Source organism: Diadema setosum, chromosome 5 (assembly GCF_964275005.1).
Source record: "Diadema setosum chromosome 5, eeDiaSeto1, whole genome shotgun sequence".
In the NCBI taxonomy this organism is placed as follows: domain Eukaryota; kingdom Metazoa; phylum Echinodermata; class Echinoidea; order Diadematoida; family Diadematidae; genus Diadema; species Diadema setosum.
The window spans coordinates 456,597-483,767 of NC_092689.1; the positions used below are offsets into that span (position 1 = coordinate 456,597).

A 27,171-nucleotide genomic window follows, 5' to 3' on the forward strand; every position below is an offset into this window, starting at 1 on the left:
TGTTAATTTAGATACCTTGAATGCATGTGTAATTCAAAGCCTTAATAAGGGCATTATGTTTGATCAGTAATTAAAACACTGAGGGCACAAGACATAATTTACACAAATTTTTAAATGGAAATACTCGGCTTAGCTGAAGGATCATAAATAACTCAAGAAAATGGGCAAAATTAGGATATTAATAGCTACACTTGTACAATATCACAGAATATCATGCCCACAAAACTCTAACTTTTGAGGATATGTTTGGGACAGGTGTGATAACTACTAAAAGCTTGAGGTAGAAATCAAAAGGAACACACTGAAATGAATTTGAGTCAATATTTTATCATATTGTAAAGATAGGTTGAGCTGATGCCATAAGTGTCTCCTTCTCTCTGTCAAACTGATTTGGTCAGAGATCTTACTGCACTAGTGGAGAATGTGAGTGAATACCTCCACATGGAGATATGACTAGTCTTTGTTCAAGTTAACTTCTTTAACCATTTTCCAGCAAATTTCTTTCAATTTTGTGAGTATGGATATCGCATCTTTGACTTTATTGATGATATATTCTCTTTGTTCTAACCTGCAATTTAAAACAAAACAAAAACAATCAATCCTAGAAGTGTACAATAGAGATATACTAAGAAGGTATATATTTATATCCACTCATTTATAATATATCCAGTGACCATGCAAAATGATGGCAATTAGACATTTGCTGTTTAGAAGCATTACTCTTGTGCATGAGGCGGCTCAGAGCCATTTAATTGTAGTGAGACATGGCTTAAGGCTCTGATAATTCTGTCAGGAGTTAACAGCCTTCCAGTTAACAACCTTGAGTTTTCCGACTGCCAATCTATTAGAGTGTCATAAATTGGTTTGTGAAGTTTAATGGGGTCAACCCAGTGTAAAGCTGCCTGCTGTAGGAGATACTGCAAGCACCAATTCTGGCATCAGCTTTATAGCATCAGGCTATCCTCCACACAGGAGGCAGCTACTGTAGCAGGTCACATAATGCCCTCAGCTCTTCACTATTCATACTTCGGAGAGTGTACCAACTAATTTTTATTATTATTGTTATTATTATTATTATTATTATTATTATTATTATTATTATTATTATTATTATTATTATTATTATTTTTATTATTATTATTATCATTATTATTATTACTATTATTATTATTATTATCATCATCATCATTATCATTATTATCATTATTATCATCATCATCACCATGTGGAAAACAGTCTGCTTAGTTACTATCTGATGCAGGGATACAAACTTGCACAAATGTGGAGTAGCAAAAAAAAAAAAAAGGATCTTCTTTGATTGGAATCTAATCTACATCATTCTCTGAATAAGGCCAGTAAAATCCAGGTCTAAGATATCTGCCATGAGCAACTGGCCCTAGAGCACTCCAGGAGTACAGCAAAATACCTCATAGAATGATATCCTTATCTCAAGCTCTTCTGTGAATGACTGCTTACTGATTCTGGTTTATGTTTGTAAGATTTCCCACATTCTTGGCTGATCCCACTGCAATACAGCAGTTCGATCAATACAGCAGTGCCCAGTTAGATGTGCCATAGTGTACACATTGAAAACCATCATTGAGATAAAAAAATAAACCTTGGATGGAATGTTGATAGATTCTTTGAGTGCTCACTATCACTGCAGTACGTGCTACTGGTTTGAATTTGTTATCACTTCTTTGAAACTACAGTAGATAGCCATGTTGTGGTATTCCTCTCTTTGAAGGTTCTGTCCAGAATTCTCCTAATATAGGCATACACACATTTACATTCATGTTTTGTGAAGCTTTTCTATTATTACACATCTTCAGTTACTTCAGTGGGCAATTGTTGTAATGGCATTTTTATCTTATAGTAATAATACAATAGCAATAAAGAACTGCAAGTACTTCATCAAGATCATAGTTTGAAATAGAAAAATGAAAAACATACTTGTGATTAGTTCTTCAGATGTAGCAGAACTCTCACAAACGGTAATAATACACATTGCACCCACTGTGTTGAAACCATACTGCCACCTCAGTTAGATGTGGTATAACAAAATTCATGTTATTATCCATGTCATATCTAGGAGTGTGGTGCTGCAGCATTTTAGCCCTTGCATTGAATCTGACATTAGTTGATGTATACAAGGGGATGTGTATTTTTCTTTTCACAAGTCATTGTTTTTATATTGCACTCTGACTTTATATGATACAGAAATAAAAGACTACATTCATATTTTGATCTCAACAATTTGAACAAAGTCATGGATGCTTGCTGTTCTAGTGCAATATCCTGAAAAAAAAAGAAAAAGAGTGGATGCAGTCCGGAATTCAAATGAATATTTGAACTTGGATAAATTGTAACTGAATATAATGACACAGACAGGTAGATCCAAGAATCTTATGTGGTATTTCAGTGAGGCAAAACATCTTTTAACTTATGTCACATAATTATGTTCAGTAGTAGGTATGATACTGGTATGATCATGAGACCATGTTGTTTGAAGATGGCAGAAGATACAGAAAATTACACATACATAATAAAGTCATGGAAATCAGCCATCCCCAGCCAGGCCAATCCCATGGGTGGCATTATTCCCATCTTTGCTAGCATTGAGAGTCAGACCATCCACCCCAGCTAGTTATCTTAGTGCGTGCTCACTTCAGTCCAGCCCATCTACTTCAGCTCCCATTGCCTGCTGCTATAGTGCTGAGCATGTCATGAGGGACAAGCACTGACAATTATTCATGTAAATGTACATTAACTCATTAGTGGTGATCAGCCATGCCTTGGCTTCATGCAATGTTTACCGTCTCTTCTCTTCCAGTGAAATGTGAGCAAACCATTACCATTATGCTCCAGAAGTCAAATTCCAGGTCTATTGCAAGCCAGGAATCCCTTGATGTAATGCCAGTAAATGGGCTTGCTACATTGTAGGTGTAACTCTCTCATTTTTTTTTTTTTTTTTTACCATGGATCAAGAGTATTTTTTGTTGTTGTTTTCTGCTTGATTATCATGCTTTTGTCTATTTATAATTGCTGTTTAGTTGTTGTTTTGTTTATATTGCTGACTTTTAATGCATTTGAGGCTGAAGTATTCACTAAATTGCTTGCACCTTAATTCACAAGCTTCAATAGTGGTGTGACATTTGTGCAGCAGCTACCAAGATTGAATGCAGTGAATACTCTAGTGCTAGTTTTTGCCATTGAAACGCCTTCCTCATGTCAGAGCCTGATGACTTCTGGGCTGTGCAGGTGCAGGCTGAGAAAACTCATGCACTGAAGTTGACTGCCAGATGTGCTTGGCTGCTTGAGTGTGATTATCGGCTGGTGTGAAGTGTGCATGCTTCACTGGAGATGGAAACCGATCATCATATCCTTCCCATTTGTTTGATGGCAATTAGGAGAGAGAAAGACTGAGAGATTCAGGGGGAAGCAAAACAAAATTAGAAACATAGGCAAAATTAGGGGGTTGAGAAGAGAGACCATGTAATTTACAGTCTCCTCAAAGAGCAGATTTGCTTGAAACCAATTTGAAGAGAAGATTGAAGAATGTTTTATGAGTGCATGGCAAGCTAAGAGATTCTGTTTATTGGAGTGTGAAATTATTGCAGTTTCCCTTTCATGTTCCAGCAGATATTCATTTTTTTTTTTTAGATTCCAATCAAGAGATGGATTTATATTCTCAAATAAAGAAGAAAAAACTCATGTTAAACTTGTTAGTTAATGATAAAGTTCCTCTAGTATTAGGCTCCTTTTTATTCATTTTGTGTTGTCCATCTGCTATTTATGAATGTGCTCATATTGTCAGCATCTATCCCCCATAGTATCATTATCAAATAATAATGATAAATAACTAAATTTTTGAAAACTGTTTAAAGAGGTAAAACCTAGCAGAAATTGTTTGCAGGTTGTTTTGTTTGAGAATTCTAGCACTGTTCACAATATCAGAGTGCTCCAGCAATTTTTATGTTTTTGTTCTGATATTTTACTATGTAATTGAATTTTAATCAGTTTCCTGAATTTGTTTTTGTCTTTTAAATCCAGATCTAATTGTAGTGATATCATCAACTGCCGTAATGTGCTTTGGGTCTGAGGGGCAAGTGTTTGCTGCATCAGCAATCAGGTAGGTTTTGTACCATCTTTTCCTTCTTCAAAGTGCCAGAAAGGAGAAAATGTACAAAATAGTACAAAAGGTGTATGTATTTTGACTGAAGTATATCACACTATGATCATGATCATTTTGTGGAATCAATTTGGGAATGATTTATTTCCAAATTTTTAAACAGATATTACTATACAAATGTTATTGTAAACTATTGCATTTACATGAATCACAACTTTAAAATGCAAGTGTAAAGCATTAAAAAGTGAGAAGGTCAATACTGACCAAGTATATTCCAAAGGGGGAAAGGGTACAAAAATGTATTTGTAATGGATGCACTGATCATAATATATTCCTTAAATCCGTACACAAAACCCTTAAAAAGAAACATTTAAAAGTGATGAAGATGGTAATGAAGTTGATATTCACAGTGTACTTTTGGCCAGATAGATAGGCTTTGTAGCAGTAGACAAGGAGGTTGTATTTTGTATCTTTTCAAGTGACAAGGGATATATCTGAGTAAGAAGATCTTGATGAAATCAAGTTTTTGTGATCATAGGGAATCAGAATGAGGCATGGTGGGGATCACCTTGTCCCCTTAAATTCTCTGCACAATGTTTCTTTTTCTCTTTCTTTTAGTTTACTCTCCACCATGAAATTGTGTGCAGTGCAAATTTTAGTGAAACACATTTCCAGCAATGCTTGCAAACCTGCTGTCTGAAAGTATCTATTCACACATAATCAAATAATTTTCAAGTATCCATAAATAGATACAACCTGGGATGTCAGATAGTGATATACAAAAGCTCCCTTGTGTGGGAGTGGGATACCACCTCCTCCAGTCAGTTGCTGCACTACGTATGTATTAGCTTTTTAAATGATTTGATCAGTACATGAGAAATTTACACAATGATATAAAGATATGATTTCTGTGTTTCGTTTCTCTCTTTTTTTTTTGTAATTTCAATGATCAAACAACTTACCATCTTACTTTTTTTTTTATTAAAAAGTTTCCAAATATTCCACCCAATGATGTGCACCATTGGATTTCATTCATTCATCTTCCCTCCCTTTCTCTCTTAAATGAGTGCCATGTAAGTAGGTCATCTTTTGCTTGGATGGTCCCACATGCACTCAATACACTTTATGAACAGGGTTATTCTGTTGGTAACCAGGCATTCCAACCAAGCCACTGAATTGTATATATATGGTATACGTTGTTACATTCAAAGTGTACATGGACTGCATTTCACTTGCCCCAAGCATGGCAGCCCTAGGAATTAAACTATCGTTATAAAATTACCTTTGTATTCATTTCTGACATTTTGGGGTATTGAATTGAATAATGTGAAAATTGTTAAAAGGCTTGGTAAAAATATTTTACAGCACAGAGAATAATTATAACAATGCCAAAAGTCTTGGACAGATATTTATCAGTGAAGCACATTAACAGTGATAATTCTGATGCACTATAGCAATTCCAAGTTATCATGTGGGCCTATGTAAAAGATAAAAACAATCATGATGATGAGCACCGAAGGCATTCAATGCATTCAAATCACACAAGATTCTTGCAAGTTAGAGTATGACATGTATAACTTGGCATCGCTGAGAAGCCTGTGTGGCAAGCGCTTCGTGCATTATGCATCATAATCAAAAGATGTCGCATTTAGAGAAGGAAATACTTAACAGTATCATGAGTAGAGAAGATTTATGAGATTTTTTCGCTCATCAGTCCAGATTTGAAAGATTTCATTTACTCCTATTCTGCATCAAGACATTAGATGAATAGACCAGTTCGTAATTCCACTTTGCGCATGAGCAGAAAAAGGTCATTTGTACCAACAGGCATTTTGGTTTATTAATTAACTGAGATAAGCATCTGTGATGTAATGATGAATTATTCATGTGATCCTTATCTAAATAGTGCTTGCCTGCACGTCCACCTGACAGCAAGCCTGGTATTTGGCAATATCAAAAGAAAAAGGTTGTTATTGCATTCAATACGAAACAATGAATTAGATGCCTGCTAAAGTGTCAACTGACGGACTATTCTGGTCACCTAGTCTAAACTCAAGTTCATACTTTGTTTGAACACGAATTCCATAAATTGTTATGTCGGGCAAGCTTATGCATTATGCCGCTTTGAAAACGGTGAAGTGCCTAACCAACTGAGAAAAAAGAAAGGTCATTTGCACCAAGGTGTACATGAGCTAATTACAAACTGGCTTATATCTTTAGATAGTTCTGAGCAACATTGGCACAGATGAGTAAGAGCTAATACAAACAGAACAGTTGGTTATGGGCTTCAGCAGGTAATCACACACATAATTGTAGTATATGTTAATGGCAACCAGGCATCACAAAAAAAAAAAAAGCGATTGAATTGTAGGACCTACATTTTGTACATTGCAAATTCAAAATGTACTACGTATGAAATTTCACTTGCAACAATAATCAACAGCAAGTCTATAGTAGAAAGTATAAGAATATCTAATACCCTCATAAGAGCATGTCAGTGTAGCACTAACTTTTCACAGTAGAAGATTTGAAGGTTCAGATTTCAGTAAAGAGTGCCATATCGTCAGTAGTCATCTGAACCTTCATATATGTAATTTTCACATGAAAATTTTGAGATCAACCTGTTTGAAGTTTACTCTTTGTTCAGTGAAGATTGCCACACTTTTGTGTCTGGCATTTTTTTTTTTTTTTGGTAATACGTCAGACTTTAATTCTTACTCTAACATGTGATGTTTTCATCAAATTGTATTGTTAGGAATTATCTGAGAAATCGCAAGAGAGCTACTTGTATGTTTTTTTCAGTTTGCAAAGACCATTGTCATTTATCACATATACAACAGTTTTGTTGAGCGTGCACACAGTACTTGCAGTCACTGAACCATTGTATATCACTAATATTACATGCAAAGTCAATGCGCCCAATATACAAAGGTTTGGTTGACCATGCGCACTGTTTGCAGTCATCTGTACCATCGTACTGTATATAGGAGAGGATGGCATATCGCTGGTTTGTAATACCTACACCTATGGGAAAATGAACAAAATGAAATGACTAGACTCTTCAAAAGTGATGATTACACAAAAAATTACATTAAATTAGAAGCTGAAAATATCACAATATATATAATGGAATGTCCACTATCAAAATGACTGAAAATCTCAAAATCAAAAATTTGACCAAAAATTGGGATATTTGACGGTTCAGATGACTGCCGACAATATGTTGATTTTACGTCCATCATTGAAACAGGCAGCTTCAATGTGATTAGACAATACACCCAAATCTTTGTATTCTAGGCCAGCAGCTTTGCACTTCAAAGGGACCGTGATAAATGAGGCCTGAAACATACATGACAGACAGAAGTTTGGTTTGGGTTAAATTTCTGAAGTAATTTAACCCTTTGTGTGCTTTGAGTACGGATTGACACAGAAATCTCATAGGATTATACACACTGGCAAAACTTCCTGGCATAGGAAGGGTTTGAGAGTGTTTTATCTTCTGTCTCCTACATTTTCCATAGTATTGTAGGGAAAACACACACACACACACACACACACACACACACACACACACTTAATATTTGATACATATAGGTATCCCAGTAGTACAATTACTAACTACAGTTTATAAATGATTTGAATGATGTGCTCCTGTGAGAGCTACCAAAGAACTTTTCAACAGCTTCAGGGCAAGAGTGAGATTTGAGGAAAAAATCACAAGGATCACTTTGCCAGTTGTGAAGGGATGGTTACAAACTGTATAAGATGACATGTTGGTTTACGGGGTTAAAATGTAGAGAAATGCATTTTGACATGCTATATGAAGGACTGACTGCATTGTGAGCTGTGAATATTGGATATTAGCTGCCAAATGACAGGACACAGAAGACATACGAGGTGATTTTAAAGAGCATTTTTTTCCCATCCTAAATCGATGGCATCAGATTGATTGACAAATTTTGCATGCAAGGACATCATTATTCAAACAGAACATGATGAATGGCCAGATAGGAGGTGTGTAGAGTGGAGGATTGTTGATGAACTATAAGTCCAAGAATTTCCTGTAAATTGGATTTGGAAGTCAGTACATTTTAGTTTCTGATACCCACTTGTTTAATGGTATCCTTTAGGCATTTTTGCACTTATTTTATAAACATTTAAGCATATGTGCAAGGATAAGAATATCTTAAATTTGAAACACCAACACTTTGATATCAAATTATTAATGACAAATAGATACGAAAGGTATCCGTTATACTAATTAATGTATGGATGATAGCCTCTGGTGTCCTTTACATTGATAAATAATGGAAAAGTAATGTCGTCAAGTTTTGGTGACCTATCAAGACAAGAGATTATTTTAAGTTGGAAGGAACTTTGGTTATATGAGGAAAGGAAAAGAGAGGGAGAGAGTGTTCTAAATATTCTATGTGTGTAGGAGGGTCATCTAAAATGTATGCTGTGTGTTGGGAGTTGAGCAGGAGACATGTCATGTTCCCAGTCTCTGAAACAAAGACATCCATTGGCCCGTCTTATCCCATGGAGAAAATGAGACTTTTATGACTTTTCTCCTCCGGCTCCATGTTGATGGTGATAAATGTGAGTGGGTTGTGGAGTGTCAGACAGTGATAAGACTGTGGGGGGAAACGAGAAAGCAGAGAGTGGGAGGGTTCAGTCACCTGGGAGGCCCCAAGACAAATATTCAAATAACATCTCTACCTAGCATCACTAAGGTCTTCATGAATGGACAGTGATTGTTGTACCACAGCTCAAGTTTGACTCAAAGCGCATAGATATATAAACACCACTAAATGACAATTCACTTTTGGAATTTTGTTCTTGTGCCTGTACCTGAAAGAGGACTGGAAGCATTGAATTTTTCAGGTTTTCAGTCTCTCTTTCTGTCCTTCTGACCTTTGCCATATCCCATTATGTTGAGTAAAAAAAAAAAAAAAAAAAAAAAAAAAAAAACACCTCTTGGATGGATATCTGGATACTTGACACAGATAATCTACATGATGTAGATGTACTCTGAATCAGTTGGTGGCAAAGTTCCATAAAATCAAAGGTGACTGAACATACGTAGCTGAAATGACATTGCAGTCATAGCTTTGCTTAGGAATGTCCAGTGATTGTTGATCTGATTGGAGGGATAAAATTAGACAGTTGTGTGTATGACATGATTGGGTCAAAGGTCAAAGGTCATTTTTCTCAGACCAAAAATAAGAAGTAATTCTTCAGCCATAACGTATTAACTTCAGAATGGTGTGTCCAGTGCACATATAATTGAAAAGGAAGAAAATGTATGAATAAACTAAAGTTTAGACAAACTGACAAGTTCAAAGTTCAAAGGCAAAGGTCACAGAACTTTAATTGACATGATAATGTTGCAGTCATAATTTCAGCTTAGAAAACCCATTGGGAATGTTACCTGGAAGGAAAAGTAAAGAAATAGATGGGAGATGTATCTAAAAGGAATAAATGTTAATCCTTCGTGTCAAAGGTCATGTTACATATAGACATTGTCTGCGTATAGCAAGAGTTGTTGTTGTTATTTTAAAGATCGAAAGAAGAGAGAGAGAGAAATGGGGCCCTATACAAATAATTTGCCCCAATTTGCAAGAGGCCAAATGCAGAATTTAGTGATTTAGCTGATTTGTTGTGTAATAGGAATATCTGCAGATTGCTCTTGTACAGTCCTTGATCAATAAGCTGGCAAAGTTGGTATAAGAAGGCTTCCAGCACAAGTGAAATGTTCATCCTAACATTGTAAGATTAATATTCCATCAGTGAAGAATTAGAATGACAGAAGGTCACTGCCTAGCACACTGTGTGAGTATGGACTCACACAGTGGAGTAAACACCCTTTTGCATCTCAGTCAGTACTGTTATGAAGTCGAGAACTCAATGGAATGCTTTGAAGTCTTGTCCTGACCCTTCGGCCTAGCTTGCAGTGACTGCCTCAGTATGTGTACTACTTGCAACAGATACCTCTGGGGAAAAAAAGACCTTTGAGCTTTAGTGTGTTGACAATATAAAGGGACCTCTAATCACACCATGACATATGTCACTCTTAGCAGCATGCTATAATAATAATATGTGTAGGTCTGTGTTAACATGTTCATGCTTAGAAGGATTTGAAGATGCACTCTTGAACCTCTCTTAAAAGAAGTATTTGTTGTTTGTGTGTTTTGCCCTGTTTTGTTTCAATGTGTTTTTCCCCCTCTGAGTGGAACACTACCAGGATTGCAGTGAATAATACATTGCAGTGTTTCAGGTGTTGAGATACCCTTACTGTAATAGAGATAATAATGTAGTTCATATAAGATGTCGCTAAACTTAGGAACCTTTCATCCAAAAATTTGAATTCTCAAAGATTTTGAAGCAAGTGCTAACCATGGCAGATGATTTGTTACTGCCCGGCCAGTTGTGAATGTAAGTGATTTTTGTAATTAAAATGTTTTATAACATGACTTACTGACCAAAGTAACAAGCACATTGGTGTAGGCTTTTCTCAATTGGAGGTAAGATTGATATTACCTAGAGCTCATCTAGTTAGGTATTGGTTGTAAGAAAACACACACACAAAACAACTTACAATTCAGAGCAACTGTGTGAAAGTCTTTTTTTTTTAACAGAAGAAGGATGAAGTGAGTGGAGCAGATGGTATGTATTCTTGGATTTTTCTTGAACTGCTGAAGTCTAACTTTTACTCCTGTATGTAAATGTAAATGGAATCCGTGAGTGAAATGACCCGTGGGCCGGTCATATGCCAACTGTGTGACCAAATCAGTCCCTTGTTCAGGTTGTAATATTACAGTGTCTCTTCTCTGTCCAACCCTACAGAGGAGTTCGCTTCCTCCAAATTCTACGGATGCTACACATAGACCGACAGGGAGGGACATGGCGATTGCTGGGATCAGTTGTTTTCATTCATCGGCAGGTGGGTTACATTACTCTCTACCTTTATTCTCTTCCATCCCTATTTGCATGTCTTCTCCACGATATACTTGGCATATATTTTGGTGAGGCAAAAGGGTTTTGATTGACTAAAAGTTTTGATTGCCTAAGGTTTTGATTGTTAATGTTTGGAAGAGTAATATATAGGTTTTCTACTCACAATTCCTATTGGCTCATAGCCAGGGCAAAATTTTTAACATGCTCTCACCATTAGTTTTTTACATTTGTTTGTTTCATTGTTGTTTTTTATAGCTATACATTACCCTGTGCACATTTGTGAAGCAGTGCTCACATAAAGTGCAGCAGTAACATGTAATTTTACAGTGTTTAGTATTTCCATCCTTTTTTGTCTGACAGTATCTTCATCTCTCCCTCTCTCTCCCTCTCTCTTTCATTTCCCCTCCTCATGCACACATGTTATCACTGACTCCGTATTATGATGCATATGAAAATTACACAATCACTTTGAGTGTGTTGACAAATAGAACCATTAATGTACAAATCAACTAATTATGATAAAAAGAAATAACTGAAAACATCTCACATAATTTTGATAATAGATTATCATGATCAGGTTATACTGTATAATCAAACAAAGTGAACACATTAAATCGTACAGAATCCATTGTGTGAAAAAGCACACTGACAAATTGTTCCCTACTCACCAATGTCCAAAATCTATCCCTTACCTTCTCCCACTAGTCCCACACATGTTCCCACATATAAACATCTGTCTATATATCATTGATGAAATATCACCAATATTGCAAAATCATCTCCTTACCTATATACCATAAATCTCATACTTTAAACATCCTCTATAACATAATCAAATCTCCACCCCCTTATTTCCATTACTCGATCCACCCCCCTGCATCCCCTGACTAATCCAATGTCACAGCATACCCAGAGATCTATTCACATACACTGCTATCCACTCATACACTAAAAAACACCAATAAAGCTCCACATATTCATGCTCCATTATTTCAGCTTCACTCCCTCTTGTCCATATTCCTGACGATTTGAATATTTGAATAAACAGTTAGCAAAGTCATAAACAGACAGAATACAAGAATTAAATTGAGTATAGATTGTGTCAGGAAACAAGGAAAACTGAAAACAGAATATAGTATGTGCAGATGTATCAAATCATCAGTCCAGGTCAATGTTTTCCCATTTTCTTAACAAATGCAGTCTACCTGCTTTAGATGCTAAAGTTTGAGGGGTTTTTTTTTCATCCTCTGTAAATGGCTGAGATATCGAAACAGAGCGATTCTAATAAACCCAACTTTTATTACGATCGCTTTGTTTTACTTTGTTTTTGGATATTTCAGTCATTCCAAACCCAATTTTCATCAAATAAACTGAATTTCTCTTAAAATGGTATGCTCTGTACTATTTCATAAGTGTTTTCTTGGTATCTCGCAAAAAGTTAAAAGCCCAATTATCATCTCCACCAATACTGTACTATCCCTTTAAACTATTTACACACTTAGATAGAATTACCCTCGATTCCAGAAAAAAAAATATTGCTAATTCATATTTTTCATTTCAGCTATATCAAAATATTCTGTCACAACTTATTTTTCATACCTATTTAATCCTTTCACAATGTAAAAACTAGAAAAGCACACTGAGAGCACAGACCTCCGCCAAGCATGCAACTAATTTCCACCACTGATCTTGTTCTTCCATAGAGATATAAGTGATTTCCACCCATACGTACTTTATAGCATTGTGTGCTGAAAGTCGCCCGACTTCCCAATATAGAAGCCTTTGTTACGTCATAAACCCTCAGCTGCACGGCGTGCCTCGCCCTAGCAGAAACTAGAGCACTCACTTTAGTGCACGCATGCAAACCTCAAATACGCGCAGCCTGAACTCCCAAGTTCATTGGCCCTACCTGCCAAAATATAAAAAATCCTTCATAAATTCCCCCCAAATTCTCGGATCACTACCAAAATTTGATCATTTGTTACTTGTATCATTCTTAACAGTTCCTGCAAGTTTCATCCAAATCCGTTGGCTACATTTTTAGTTATTTTGCGCACGGACAAACCAACGGTACCAAAAACATAACGTCCTCCCTTGGCGGAGGTAATAAATGCAAATGCGTCCTTGGTTCCTGCTGACAACAAGAAAATAAATCACCTACTGCAAAAACCACATTTCATATAATGCTGTTCCTTTGTATACACAACTAAGTGTTATGATATAAACTGAAATTCTCTGCATTTTGAAATCAGTGTTGAACTCCTTGGTCCAACAAATAATTCCATCAGTTTCTTATCTGCAAAATCAAAGTTGTTATGATTATTCTTTATCTGTAAACTGTAAGTATGCTGCATATCTTTGACTTACAAAATGTTCAAAAATTTTCATAGAGCTTATAAATGCACTGAAGATTCATTTTCTGTTTGATAGTATCCAGGACTATGTCAAAATTTGCTAAAATCAACTTGCTGGACTGTCTTTGTACCTTCAGGCATGCAAACACACACACACAAACACACGAACACACACACACACACACACACACACACACACACAATACATTTTCTGTGCATGTCTTTGTATAATGAACACATTTCTTCCCTTCCCTACCCCTCATAGAGCAGGTGACTACATTTTGTATGACACGTGCAGGGAAGTAATAACACTTTCCAGACAGTCAAATTGAAGATCAGTAAGGAAATAGAGCAATTCAATCAGCAAATAGAAAAGATCTCAATTAGTTTCCCTTAAACAGCGCCTCCGAAAAATTTAGAACTCGTCTCCGCAACCCATATCCAGATGGCAGCTAGGGGCACGGCAGTGCCTGCATCTTGATTCTCAATGAACTTTACATGCTGCTCATCACCAACTTGACTTCACTCTCTGTCCTCTTTTCAGTCACTTTACTTCCTCTCATTCTCCCTTCTATTCTATATTTGCACCATCAGATAAAGTCATCCAATACAATTTTCAAACTGCCTGTTTTATGTATTTGGTGGAAGTTTCCTTGTGGAAGTTTCCTTGTGAAAAAAAAAAAATCCATCAAGAGCGGTTTGGGAGTATAAAGATTCTGGCATCAGTCTCCCTTCTTAATCATAAGAGAGCAATCATTGCATCCAACAAAGCAGTATACTCTGAATAGTACTCACAAATCTACCTGGTCTTTATAGGGAGAACATTATATATGACGGGCGGTGAGTTGGCTCAGTCGGTAGCGCGTCTGCCTCACGATCACGCGGCCCGGGTTCGAACCCGAGTCTGGACTGAGCAATGTTGTGTGTAAACATACCGTCCCCTCTAGCAAGAGGCAAAACACTCTGTCCCTCGGATAGGGCATAAAATGGAGGTCCCGTGTATGAGAGAGTCACAGCTCATGCACGTAAAAGATCCCGCTTCATTCATTCATCGCAAAGAGCAGGGTGTCTAACCCAGTGAAGTGGTCCCACCCCACATCCAACTGGACCCCATGGAAGACCAGCTTAGTGTAGCTGAATATGGGCTATCCAGCCATCTTCACAGATGGAAAATGAACAACAAAAAATGATGACTGGCGTGGGAGGGAACATACCGAATGTTCCACCTGAAGGGTTTGAAATGCTATTGAGGGAGGTTATATAAGTCCCGAGACGAAGTCGAGGGACTCCCGAAATAGCCTCCCGAATTAGCATTTCAAACCCTGAGGGTGGAACGTTTGGTACATGTTTCCGACAACAAAAGTCATCATCTGTTATATTATATGGGTTAGTCAAATCTGCTTTTTCACATTGTATGGAATAGGCAAATTTATCCTATCGATTGCGTGAAAAATATGATCGTTCGATCATTTCGTATCGTTTGTCATTTGTTATGTGAAAATGTTTTCCCATGGGAGAACATTACAAAAATGTTGTGCCCATGGGCGAACATAACCAATGTTCCTCAGTCATGTGACTGTGTTTAGCCAATCACTAACCGCTATTTGACTAACCCATTTAACATAAGAAATTGTAGCCCTTTTGGCTCACAAGAACAGGTGTGCAGCTCAGGCACCACATTAATATAGTGCACCGCAAAGTCCAGACAACACCAGGAAAGTGTATGCATATATTGAGGTTTAAGATGCCAAAGGTTAACAAGGTTGCCATTTATAACTGATATTGTACATCAGGGTGCATATGTTGTATGACAGTCACTTATAAAAGGCTATCATTTTGGTTGGTATGTTGAAGTAAAGCTATAAGGAAAGCCTTCTTGTGAGAATTTCATGATACAGATAATAAGTATCAACCATTTTTGTTATATGTGACCCTGCACCTCAAAACAAACAAAAAGTCTCCAGACATGAATTTTTAGTTAAGACCATATTCTGAAAGAGCAGACTTTAAGCTTTAAAATGATGTATAACTTAAATCAAATGGACTCTCCTTACCTATCTAAACATTGGAAAGAAAGCACTCACTCGGGAAAAGTGTGAACTGTGTCAGTGTCTATTCAAGAGCTTAATCTTTACCAAGCCGTGCTGGCTGTGCGATGATTGGGACAAAAAAAAACAGGATGTAAACCACCGGAGTAACAAAAATGAAGGAATTATCAGATTAAAGTGAAATTGAACATGCCATATTAACATATTCTGTCCATAATTAATGCCAACTTTCAAAGCAGTAGCATCATCCTTTCAAAAGTTATTAGAGTTGAAAGTGAAGAGTGTGTACAAGGTTTTCAAGAAATGAAAAGGGGATTCTAAAGACACACCTAATCACACTATTCTACCAAAAATGTTCGAGATAAACTGCTAAAAAAACACACTTTCCTGCCCGTTTTATGATACCAAATTTAAGCATAATGTAAAAGAAGACCTGCTCTTTCAGAAAATATGAAAAAATCAAGTTCGGCTAGGTTGACCCATTTCACTTATTTTCAGTCCTCATGCAAAATCAGTGTGTTCGACTTTATGTTCGTTTTGAGGTGCACGGTCACATATAAAACTCAGTCATCATACCTTGCTTTTGTGTGTTTTTCCTGTCTTTTTTTCTCATTCCAGGAGCTGATAACAACACTGTACATAGGTTTTCTTGGTCTCATCTTCACATCATACTTTGTGTATCTGGCTGAGAAAGATCATGAAGATGCCAAGGGGATCCACCAGTTTGAGACATATGCAGACGCCCTGTGGTGGGGAGTGGTAAGTCATCAACAAATCTTGTAGAACTGTGACCCTGTTGTACTATGAAACTGCTTGTGAAATCCAGTGGTAATGTGTTATGTTGTTAAACTCAAAATACTCCTAAACTTCACAGCAGTTTAGCAGAGTATTATTTCATGCTGTGAGTGACTGAATCTAACGTACAGAGTGAGCATTTTAACAGTACCAGTCGGTTTTCTGGAATATTGGAAGTGATATTTGAACATTTGAAGCATTTTTCCAGAGTAGCAAATTTCAGGCCATAGCTGAGGCTGAGTCTGACAGAGTATTGGAGCTATTTTTGTGTGTACATAACAATCATTTTTAAATAGTGTCAAATTTCAGTGAATAGAAGTGAGTCTTGAAGAAATTTTGATCTATTTTTAACCTTTCAGGCCTTTTTAAGGAGTCCTAAATTTAGTTCATTAGTGCAAGTTTTAAGGAATGCTGAATCTAATGCTAAAATCATGAATAATTTGGTAAGGGTTCCTTGTTTTGATGTATTCAAGGATATCATTATCTGGGCTCCATTCTAATCACAAGGTATTAGCCTCTAATTTATAAGGCAACAAAATCAAGCACAATGGTATATCATGATGTAAACATTGAAGAACATTCTCCCCAAGCTCATATTTTGGCAGCTGATTGTACAAAATGTGAATATTTTTAACTTTTACATTCTATGTTCTATTTCATTTGTGAAAAGTCTTGTTACTTTATCATAACACAAAGAATAGCGACACATACGAATGAAACTTATCATGCAAGCAATTGAGCACTGATGATTAGATGTTTTCCAACAGTTTGGCTTTAGAGAGAACAGAATTCACTTGACATTAACATTAAAAATGTCTGTACCTTACTGTAAAACATGATATTTTTGCAGCATTAAATTTTTGTGAATTGGAGCCGACGGCCTTTTTCGCGGCATGAAATATTTGTGAGTTACCTCTAGCATTCAATGCATATAGTGTAGACAAGAACTTTCACGTGCAATTCAATTTCGCAAATCTTGGCTCTCACGAAATTTGCGAAATTAAAATGCAAACGAACATTTCTTGTTTTACGATGTAATCAGAACTTTTCTCAGCTTCTAACTGCAAATAAAACAGCATTATTTCAATTAATACCACCCTCTCCTCCCAACAAGCAAACTAAAAATATGACTTTATTGATGAACTGCTCATGTAAGTGCTTTGACATCAAACATTTTAAGGTGACTAATTTAAGAAATAACATGATTAACTGCAGCAGAATGAAGGAGCTTACCTGCCTGCCCCCCCCCCCCTCTCTCTCTCTCTCTCTCTCTCTCTCTGTCTCTCCTTGTCTGTCTAAGGATCTCTCACTATTCTCTCCCAGTTACTATGTAATGCCAGCCTGCTATTACTTTTTTTTTTACTTTTAACTTTTTTTTTCTTATTGCAAAAAACCACACAAGCAGAATGGAATGTTCTGCTAGCTGAGGGGGGAAAAAAGGAAGAGAAGGAAAAGAGGCATATTCTTGTGTCAACTGCATTGTAAGACAAGCATCTGACCAAACAGTGGCAAATCTGATAGATGACATGTACACAGTGTGTCATGCTTGCTCTCTCTCTCTCTCTCATCCAGGCATGTACATGCATTTACCACATGTTTCATGTTTGCAGCCTGCCAGTAAGTCTCCTTCTATGCCATAGCTTTGTCTTCATATTTTCCATCCTTCTTTTAGAAAGACAAACCTGCCAAATAATATTTTCCCCTTCCCTGTCATATTCGGAGATAATTTTTCAGTGTTGGTTTTCTATCATGTGACGGTTTGACATTCTGCTGTACAAGCAAATTTTTTTTCTTACCTTACTGACTCATTACAATTACTCAAATGAATGATGAAAATGTCACAGGTTTGTAATCACATCAAATCAGTTTTCCTCTGTGCAGTTTTTAGTATTCTTACTTTCTAGGAGTCAGAGCTCCATACAGAGAGAAATCTATTATCTTTTCATGATAATTGTTCTTAAAGGAAGTTTTGTGTCATCCTATAAAGATAAGGCAGTCTAATAAGTCTATGTAGATGTTTCAGTGTTCACTTCTACGTTTTTATCACTGTGTTTCAGGTGACTGTCACAACGATAGGCTACGGAGACAAAGTCCCAAACACCTGGGTTGGCAAAATGATAGCTTCCTGTTTCTCCATATTTGCAATATCTTTCTTCGCCTTACCAGCGGTGAGTAAGCACAAAATATCCAACTCCAGCTGTGTCAAATCAAATGTCATTTTTGCCCCTAACATGATTTAATTAAATTAGTGACCCTTTGAAGCATAGAAAAATGAGAAGCATTTGCATGTACTACACTTATGAAGAGTTTTACCACACATAGATATCCCTCCCCACCCACCACTGCCACCATTATGGCAGATCAGATAACAGACTGGTTTTGTATTTCATGTGGGCAAAAATGCTGCAGAAATTCATTGTTCCTATGAAGAAAAAAAATTCTATGTGTAAATGGAAGGAACAAAAATCTATGGAGACATGTCAATATAAAGCTAATTCTGTCTTCCAGTAGCCACCAGCTGACATGTGAATAAATACTGTCTTTCCTGTTTACATGGAGCAGTGTTTCTTCACTGCTTTTTATGTTTTTCAGGTTATGGAGAAAGTATTTTTTACCCACCTTGTCCCTGTGGATTTCGGTGTACTCCTAAGTTCATGGCAATGCTGGGGTATAATGACAACACAGGTCCCTTGCATACATGATGAGATGACTGTTTACACTTCCTGAGTAAACAAAAAAATAATCGTTGTTATTACTTATGTACACATCTTGTCATTAGTATGCTGAGGAAGTATCACACGGGGTGAAGTCATTCTACCCAGCTGCATTGATGATATTCGTCCTACATGTATGTACTGAGTTGCTCTCTTCCTGCCCGCCTCTCCCCCTCCTGACATAATGCTAAAGTGGAGACATAAACTACATACAATAAGTAGACAGAGCCGACAAAAGGCTGGGTAAATGAAATTAGCATGCACTTTTTTTCCCTGTAATTCCCATGAGCAAACTCAAGACTAGGGGAAAAAATGCCTGTCTGCTTCTAAAATGAGCACACCAGCTGGAGAGCGTATCATATCATCTCTCCCCCTTGCCACATGAATCACAGCACTGCTTATCACCCTCCGTGACTAGCACTCGCTATTAGAGGCACAGGATATTTAGGGGAACTTCAGATACAAACTCCACTTCAAATGCAGCCGTCTCTTTCTAGGTATTAATAGACAAAGTGTGTCGTTTCAAGATAAGGCCCTGGAGTACAATATCTCCCCTAAAAATGTTGTACTTGCTTCACTGATTGTGGTGTTGGATAGTAGAGACCCTCTTAGGCATTTTAAAGCTCTAGAGGTGTCTGTTACTTATGAGCCAAGCGCTACTTTGATCAACCTGTTTTAGGATATAAGTAGTCTGCTGAAAAGGTTGTCCATTAAAATCTTCATAGAATTGCCATTTCAGAGTATGTGTGGGGGTGTCTAAATTAGGATCTGCAGGCCTGCTAAAGGAAGCAAAATTTGACACCAATACTTAAATGACCTTAACATACACTTGTACATGGTAGATTCATAAAACACAATCCCCATGCTGAAATGCCCTGCCCACAACTGTACATTTAAGTGTATGTGGAAGATGCCACATTAATGAATGTCTTTATCTAATTACCTAATTAAAATTAGAATCATTATGTATTCTACAGTGAATATTACCTGTGCATCTCATTCAGGAAAACTTTTTTTGTATTTGAGTGTTAAACATACAATAATGTAGCTGTTTGGAATTCTTCTTAGGACAACATGGAAAGACCTAGGATTATCTCTCTATCTGTCAATTTATATATCTCTCTTTTGATCTCTACCAACTGTTAAACTCTGTATTCATTGCTGCAAAAGTTTTTTTCTTTTCTTTTACTGGTCCATATCAGTACTCTGAGGTAGGATAGTGTGAGGATGGATCTCATCACTTGGTTCTACAAAGTAACCCCAATAAAATATCTAGCATGGGTGTGTCACAATGTTGATGTCATCAGATGCAAAGAAAAATAATGTGTATTGTGACCCTCATTTATTCTGCATGCATATAACCTTCAAGATATTACTGTTCACAAATTGAGCTGACAAACATGATTTGTGTAAGAGAACAGAAATAATAGTTTTGATTTTATATAACTTCATATAATACAAAACACAGCCAGTTCAGGGAAGGAATGTTTATACCATGTAATCCTCTGTGCAGATGTCGTCAAACATGTGTCTACCATTTTTTCAGTCCGTAGTTAAAGAAACCATTGTATCACAGTAAATGATGCATAATTTGCCTACAGGCAATATGACAGTAAAATGAAGAGGGGGAGGGGACAAGGTGTATCTTATTAGCTGACTAATGAAGACGGAGTGACCTTCCATGTCCTGACCCATCTCAGATGGGTGGGGCCAACTGTACTGTCTACTGGCCCATCCCTGTTAAGTGGAGGACACTGTATTAGTAATGTCTACCAGGAAAGGTGTAGAATGGAAATAATGCTTGAAAATGACTCACTTGAAGCTTATTGAATATGACTTTATAATCTGTGAGTTATTAATAGAGGACAGGGACAGGCAGGATGGGTGGTAATAGAGCAGACATTATGAGGAGAGTCTAAAGTTCTCTGTCAAAACAATATCAAACTTCACTCTTAGAAGCACTGAGAGCTGTAACTTACATTGTAGTGGCCTACAGAAACATTCCAGTCATTTTGATATTTTATATGTACTGACATATTTGTCACCCGTAGAATATTAACCTGTTGAGGACGGGCTAATTTTTGCTATAACATGCATTTCCCATAGACAACTGCCCAAGTATATTCGGGACTCGTCTTCGATGGGTTAAGATATGTGAACATATTTTTTTCATATGACATAAATGATGATAGCATGGTGCCGATGATGAGGCTTATCAATTTTTAAATGATTGAAATTTCACAGACCCTTACAAGGAAGTGTTATAAAATGCGATATTTTCCATTTAAGATTGCCTATGGGAAGTTTGCAGTATCACACTTGTTCTCCATATTAAATTAGAACACGTTAGGTCATGACTGCAGGGAATACATGGGATTAGATATTAAAAGCTGAATCATGCTAAGTAGTAATAGGCCATCCAGGTTAAACAGTAAATGGCGTTTGCATACAAAATTGCATTTGATGAGGTTTGCCATCCCGGCTGTCTACGCTGATTGATTGCAGGCTGTGGCATCTAATCAGATGATATCATCCGATGCATTGACGTCATACTGCAGTTGTGATGTCATAAATCCACCCTCCCCTTAGAGAGGTGTGTGCAGGAAGAAGTGGTGTGCAGTAGTGTTAGCATTGTGTAATCACAACGGCTTGGATATGTACAGAGCCATGAGTGGAGCAGGGAAAGGGACAAATGTTTGCCTAGATATTGCTTGGAAACTGCTGTGTAGTGTCAATATACAAAGACCCTCGTGTCTTCCTGGAGCATTGTTGGGGCACTCTTTATTCAATTAAATTCAATTTGTGAAGTCCACAATTGATTTTAATTCCAGGCTCATGATTGGAGACAGTGCTGCCAGCTACGGATAGTGTTCTCTTCTCATCAAGAATAATTCAATTCTTACTTTTCATGAAGTATACAAATTTAATGTCTAAAAATCACTCCTGTATACACACAGCCAAATTTGTATGTTGTCATTTACATTATGTGGACAGGGAGAAAAGCATTAATTTAAACTGTTCTCTGTAAACTTCCAACCTGGCAGATTTTCTTTTTCCAGCAATCACTACATTTGCTCTTTGTCAGCTGTTAATGCATTCCTCACAGATAACAGATGAGCAATGACTAAAAATTTTGTTTTCATAATGGGTGAGAAAACACCATGCTGAAGCCTCTTTTGAATTTCCCAGTGTTTTATTCTGAAATCTCTCATCTTACAATCTTTTAAACATAGTGACTTTAAACCCGTGGAGGACGAGTCCCGAGTATACTCGGGCAAGTGTCTATGGTGAATGCGTGTTGTAGCAAAATCAGTCTGTCCTTAACAGGTTAAAGAAGAATCCAGGGATTAATGAAATTTAATTGAAATACCATGATATGTGAGTGATGCATATACAATAAATGTCTTCATATCTAATGCTGATAACTGTTAGGGTACTGAGACTGATGGCATAATTACTTTCAAGTGACTGGCACCAAGGCTAAGAGACTGTCTTGTGATGAAAACCATGTCTGATATTCTAATTGCAGAAGCTATGATGATAGTGATTATGAATGTGGTATTATATATTTAGAGAATGATGCCTGAAGTTATTTCTAGGTTAGATGTGAAAGTCAGAAGATATGAGTGATTATGATTTACAGTTTTTCATTATGATGTCAAAAAATATTTGGAAAAATACTGTAATTATGGAGGCCAAGTCGGAAGGCACTAGTGGAATTTGCCCTACTATTATTCGTCAATAGGAAACAATTAGTAGTAGTATGATAAAGGTATACAATATGATGATAAAGAAAATGAAGGAGAATGAAAGAAACAAAGAGGCAAAGGCTGTTTTCTTAACTATCTCATTTGTGCTTATACTTTGGTGTTTTACTGTCTGAATGCCATCATACTATTGGAAATATTTGTCTTCTTTGATTCATATTGTTGCATGAAATTTCAAAAAAGAAATGCAACTCAATGCTTTGGTATGTATATTTAATCTGCCTTTACTTCGATATTGCACCTCCTGTGCATGAAACATGATTTTCTCTTTTTTTTCCATTAAATGCTTTGAAATTTTATGAACAGCAGGGGGAAAGAATATACTTTGCAACAACTTGACATAACATTGAAGGGGAAAAAATGGTCACTTAGCATTATGTGCATGAATACTGATCTCTAACCATGTTAAATCTGTAAGATTGGATCTTTAGATGATTTAGCTTTGTGATAGACATGTTCTCTTCCCTTTCTTCCTTTATGTTAGGCCTGTTCATTATGTGGCCTGATTAGCGGACATTTAGGTCTGGAGGGTTAATTATTCTTTGTGTAAGAGATTGCCATTCCTAAAAGGTTAGCAAGGATATTATGTAACATTACATCATACAGCAAACTGAGGGGAGAGGAGGAGGTGTGTATCTGTATAGCTCACAGTGTCTTGACAGTAGTATTTTAGGTAGAAGAAACTGGGGAGAATTACATATTTCATATGTATTTTTATTTTGATTGATGTGGCTGTAACACTTGAGTTAATGTGCAAGCACATGTTGAGCAGAGTATCTTCGTATGAAAGACAGGCACTAATCCCCAACCAGTTCCCTTTCTCTTGGCATGTTCGTCCAAATATTCAATGAAAACTATAGATAAGGGTTAGTTTAATGCAAATTGGTCATGGAAAAAGGAGAAGGGAGCCAGGAGGGAGTCTCAAAATAGTGCCACAATCTGGTGGCAGCAATATTTTCTTGAAGTAGCTAGTGTTCTGAGGGTGAAGTGGCACTCACCCTGTTGATGGTAAACGTGGGATTGTATGTTGATATCACCTATTCTTACATGCATTTGGATGGATAAGCTCACTGATCTTGAGCAGCTGTTGATCCAGGGGACTAGAGTATGGCATCACATTCCCACACATTTTTAGCTAAGATCTGAAGAAACTTACAAAAGTTGGAAAGCTTGAGAAAGTTCTGCAATGAATATCTAAAAACACCCTCTATTTATTGATACTACAAGTCTAAATTGGAAGTGAATTAAGGTATTTAATAAACTAATTAGTCTTGTAGAGTAATGTCAGTGAAAGGAGAATTTGCATGGCGATGCAATGGATTCCAAATTGTACTGCATCATAGCTGAAGTGGTGCTGTGATATATGTATGGCAAAATCTATTTAGTTGACAGACCATTTCAGCAAAAACTGTCTTTCGAGGAAGTCAAATTTGACTTAGAAATCACTAAAACCCAAGAGCATTTACAGGTTCCATACATAGACCCTGTCCATTCTAAATAGAATGATCTGCTCTATCCCATCCCATCTATTCCCTCCTATAAATGAAAAAAAAAGACCTTCTGTGGTCCCTGATTGATGTTATTGGTTCTGCAGTCTGTGACAGGGAAGACACAGCTAATTAGGGGAAACATTGGGGGCTGTACTTTTGTTGTGTAAGGTAATTCATGTATCCTGTTATAATGTGATTGAGATAGCAGAATTCATTCCTTACTGCAGGGGATACTCGGCTCAGGGTTTGCCTTGAAAGTTCAGCACAAGCAGCGGCAGAAGCACTTCAGTCGGCAGATTCCTGCAGCTGCCACCCTCATCCAGGTTAGTGGTATGTCAGGAAAGCCGACATCAGGCAGGAATTTCTTACCTTGGAATAATCATCAGCACATGATTATGAAGATTGAGAAGTGCTGGAGTAATTAAAACAGTTGGCATATTTAGCTCTTAGTTAGATGTGTGCATTACAAGAACCATGTTGGTAGGTTTCATTTGCAACTAGATGATAGGATACCAGAAATCACACAGAAATAAAAACAAATAAACTTCTGAACCCATCATGGTCCAACTAACCACACTGGGTGTGATGCAAAATTCCTCACATTCTTATGGAAATTTTACATTGTAAAAGTGGATAATTTTGCACCAGTAATTTGTTATGCTCGGTCAAGTAAGATGAATTTCATGTATATTCTTAATTACACAGAATCAAGACATTTAACCCGTTGAGGACGAGTCCAGAGTATACTTGGGCAGGTGTCTATGGATACTGCATGTTATAGCAAAATTAGTCGGTCCTCAACGGGTTAACAGTGGTGGATGTAAAAAGCAAATTCATTTATTTGCTTTTATTATGCGAAATGCCCCAAAATTTTCACCAAAATTTTCACATACATGTTGTATCGTTAAATGTATGGATTCTCCTGCAGTGCCATCTATACTCAAGCAGCTGTCGGTCTGTCTATGACGCTCTTATTTCTAAGAGTTGGCTGAATTATTGAAAAACAAATCTAAAAAAAGAAACATGTTTGTTATTTTCCCCACCAATCCAGAGAATCCATAGTTGATGATTTTGCTGCCTGGGAGGTACACTCAGCATCCCACAAGTTTATTGATTTAAATGTTGTACATGTATTTTTAGGGAAATACCCTCTGAATCCCAGTCATATCCCTGTGCCATTTCTTACACACGCATGGCTGCTTTGGGAGAGACTGAAAGAGAGAGGTTAGACCGTTGACTTCCTCCAGTATACAAATGATGCACAGGACTGAGTGGATTGGTGAGAATTGGATGTGCGAGTTTAACTTTGGAACTGTTTAAATCCATAGATGCAGCAAGTGGGCTTTGGACTGAGATCTGTCCCGTCACTGCAACTTACACAGGTTTTGCAGTAAATTGACAGTATCTCTCAAGTAGCTTTGATTAAATGTTTTAAGTACACACTACTACAAAACTTCATGTTTGACTAAAAATTGTCATGCTTTTTTTTTTTTCATAATGCCATATGCAGCAATGCTTTGAGTTTAAACTTCATGGAGGGGATCAACAGATGATCTGTTTATTGAGAGCAGTGGGTGGAAATATTAATGAAATATGTATGTTCCTCCCCCTCCCAAGCATCACATGGGTATCATTTTTTTTTCTCTCTACTTAATGTAGTGTGCCTGGAGGCTCTATGCCGCAAATCAGGAAGGCTTTACTTCAGAAGCAACATGGAAAATCCATCTAGCGCCCTCTGTTGGTGAAAATTCAGATGGTCAGGCACAGCAGTCAACAGCCCAAAACCAGATAGCAGGCGTGGTGAATTCTGTCAAGCCTCACTTAGCGCTGAAACGTCGAAAGAGCTCCAAACTCAGCCTGAAAGAGGCGTTGTTACCCACAACACTTCTGGAGCTGTGTGAGCAGCCTTCGTCCAATCAGAATGCTTCATCTACTGGTACAGAGAGAATATCCCCCTTAATAGCTAGCGGTGTGGCATGCAACTTAGCAGGGTCCATGGCTGTGGCAGCAGCAGGTGCTGGAGGTGATATGGTCTGCTACATGGAAGAGCCCACTGCGGGTGAGTCTAAGGACCTTATAATTCCCTCCTTCAGTATTACCATTGGGATGGCTATATGTCTCCATCAAATGACATGTGACGGACAGAACAATTGATTCTCCGAGATAATAAGCAAATTCTAGACATCTGGAAAATAAGTACAGGTCATTACTACAGATTCAGGCTCTTGAGGATTTCCATAATTAGCTCCTACTGTCAACACAGAATTTTTTTTTCCATCACTCTGAATTAAATATCTGAAAGACTGTGTGCAGAGTTACTATCAGTTAGTCAGTGTGCATCGTTTTAATGTTTGGTAAGAGTACTGATTGAAGACACTCTGAAATGTTTCAAATTTCTAACTTTGACTCATTAACCCATTGAAGACAAGTCCAGAGAATACCCAGGCAGGTGTCTATGGGAAATGCATGTTATACTAGTACCAAAATCAGTCCGTTCTCAATGGGTTCAGCCCCAAACTGACTATAAATGAAATTTTCCAGTCTGTCCAATTTTATCACTCTTTTGGCCTTCATTCACTAAATCAGTGACTGTTACCAAATGATGTTAGTACTGTGTGTTCTGCTTCAACAACAATGAAAAAAAAAAGCAAAGAAAGAAGAAAGGGCAACTCAGAAATAGAGATATAATATGATATGACTTTCATCTTTATTTTTTAATTCAGGAAACCCGAACAGGAAACGAGCAGTGGAAGCCTCTGTATCAGATAGCTCTCAACGAACAATGAAGATGGGTGACATGATCTGCCTCGATCCACACGAGGAAAGTGATACCTATAGCCTTGCTTACGTGCCTGAAACAATTACAACGTAAGTTACCTCTTCGAACAAGAGTGGTGTCACAAAGGTACTGCAA

At 37.1% G+C, this 27,171-nt stretch overlaps 1 protein-coding gene across 2 annotated transcripts in view; it reads left to right on the forward strand.

Moving 5' to 3' along the window:
* LOC140228970 (potassium voltage-gated channel subfamily KQT member 1-like) overlaps positions 1-27,171 on the forward strand; it is a 169,919-nt gene that overhangs the window by 138,248 nt on the left and 4,500 nt on the right. For both annotated transcript variants that reach the window (XM_072309229.1, XM_072309228.1), the window contains 7 exons: positions 4,054-4,132; positions 10,979-11,075; positions 16,110-16,250; positions 18,344-18,454; positions 24,485-24,580; positions 25,917-26,316; positions 26,981-27,125. In XM_072309229.1, coding sequence (XP_072165330.1) covers positions 4,054-4,132; positions 10,979-11,075; positions 16,110-16,250; positions 18,344-18,454; positions 24,485-24,580; positions 25,917-26,316; positions 26,981-27,125 — 1,069 coding nt within the window. The remainder of the gene's footprint in view (positions 1-4,053; positions 4,133-10,978; positions 11,076-16,109; positions 16,251-18,343; positions 18,455-24,484; positions 24,581-25,916; positions 26,317-26,980; positions 27,126-27,171) is intronic.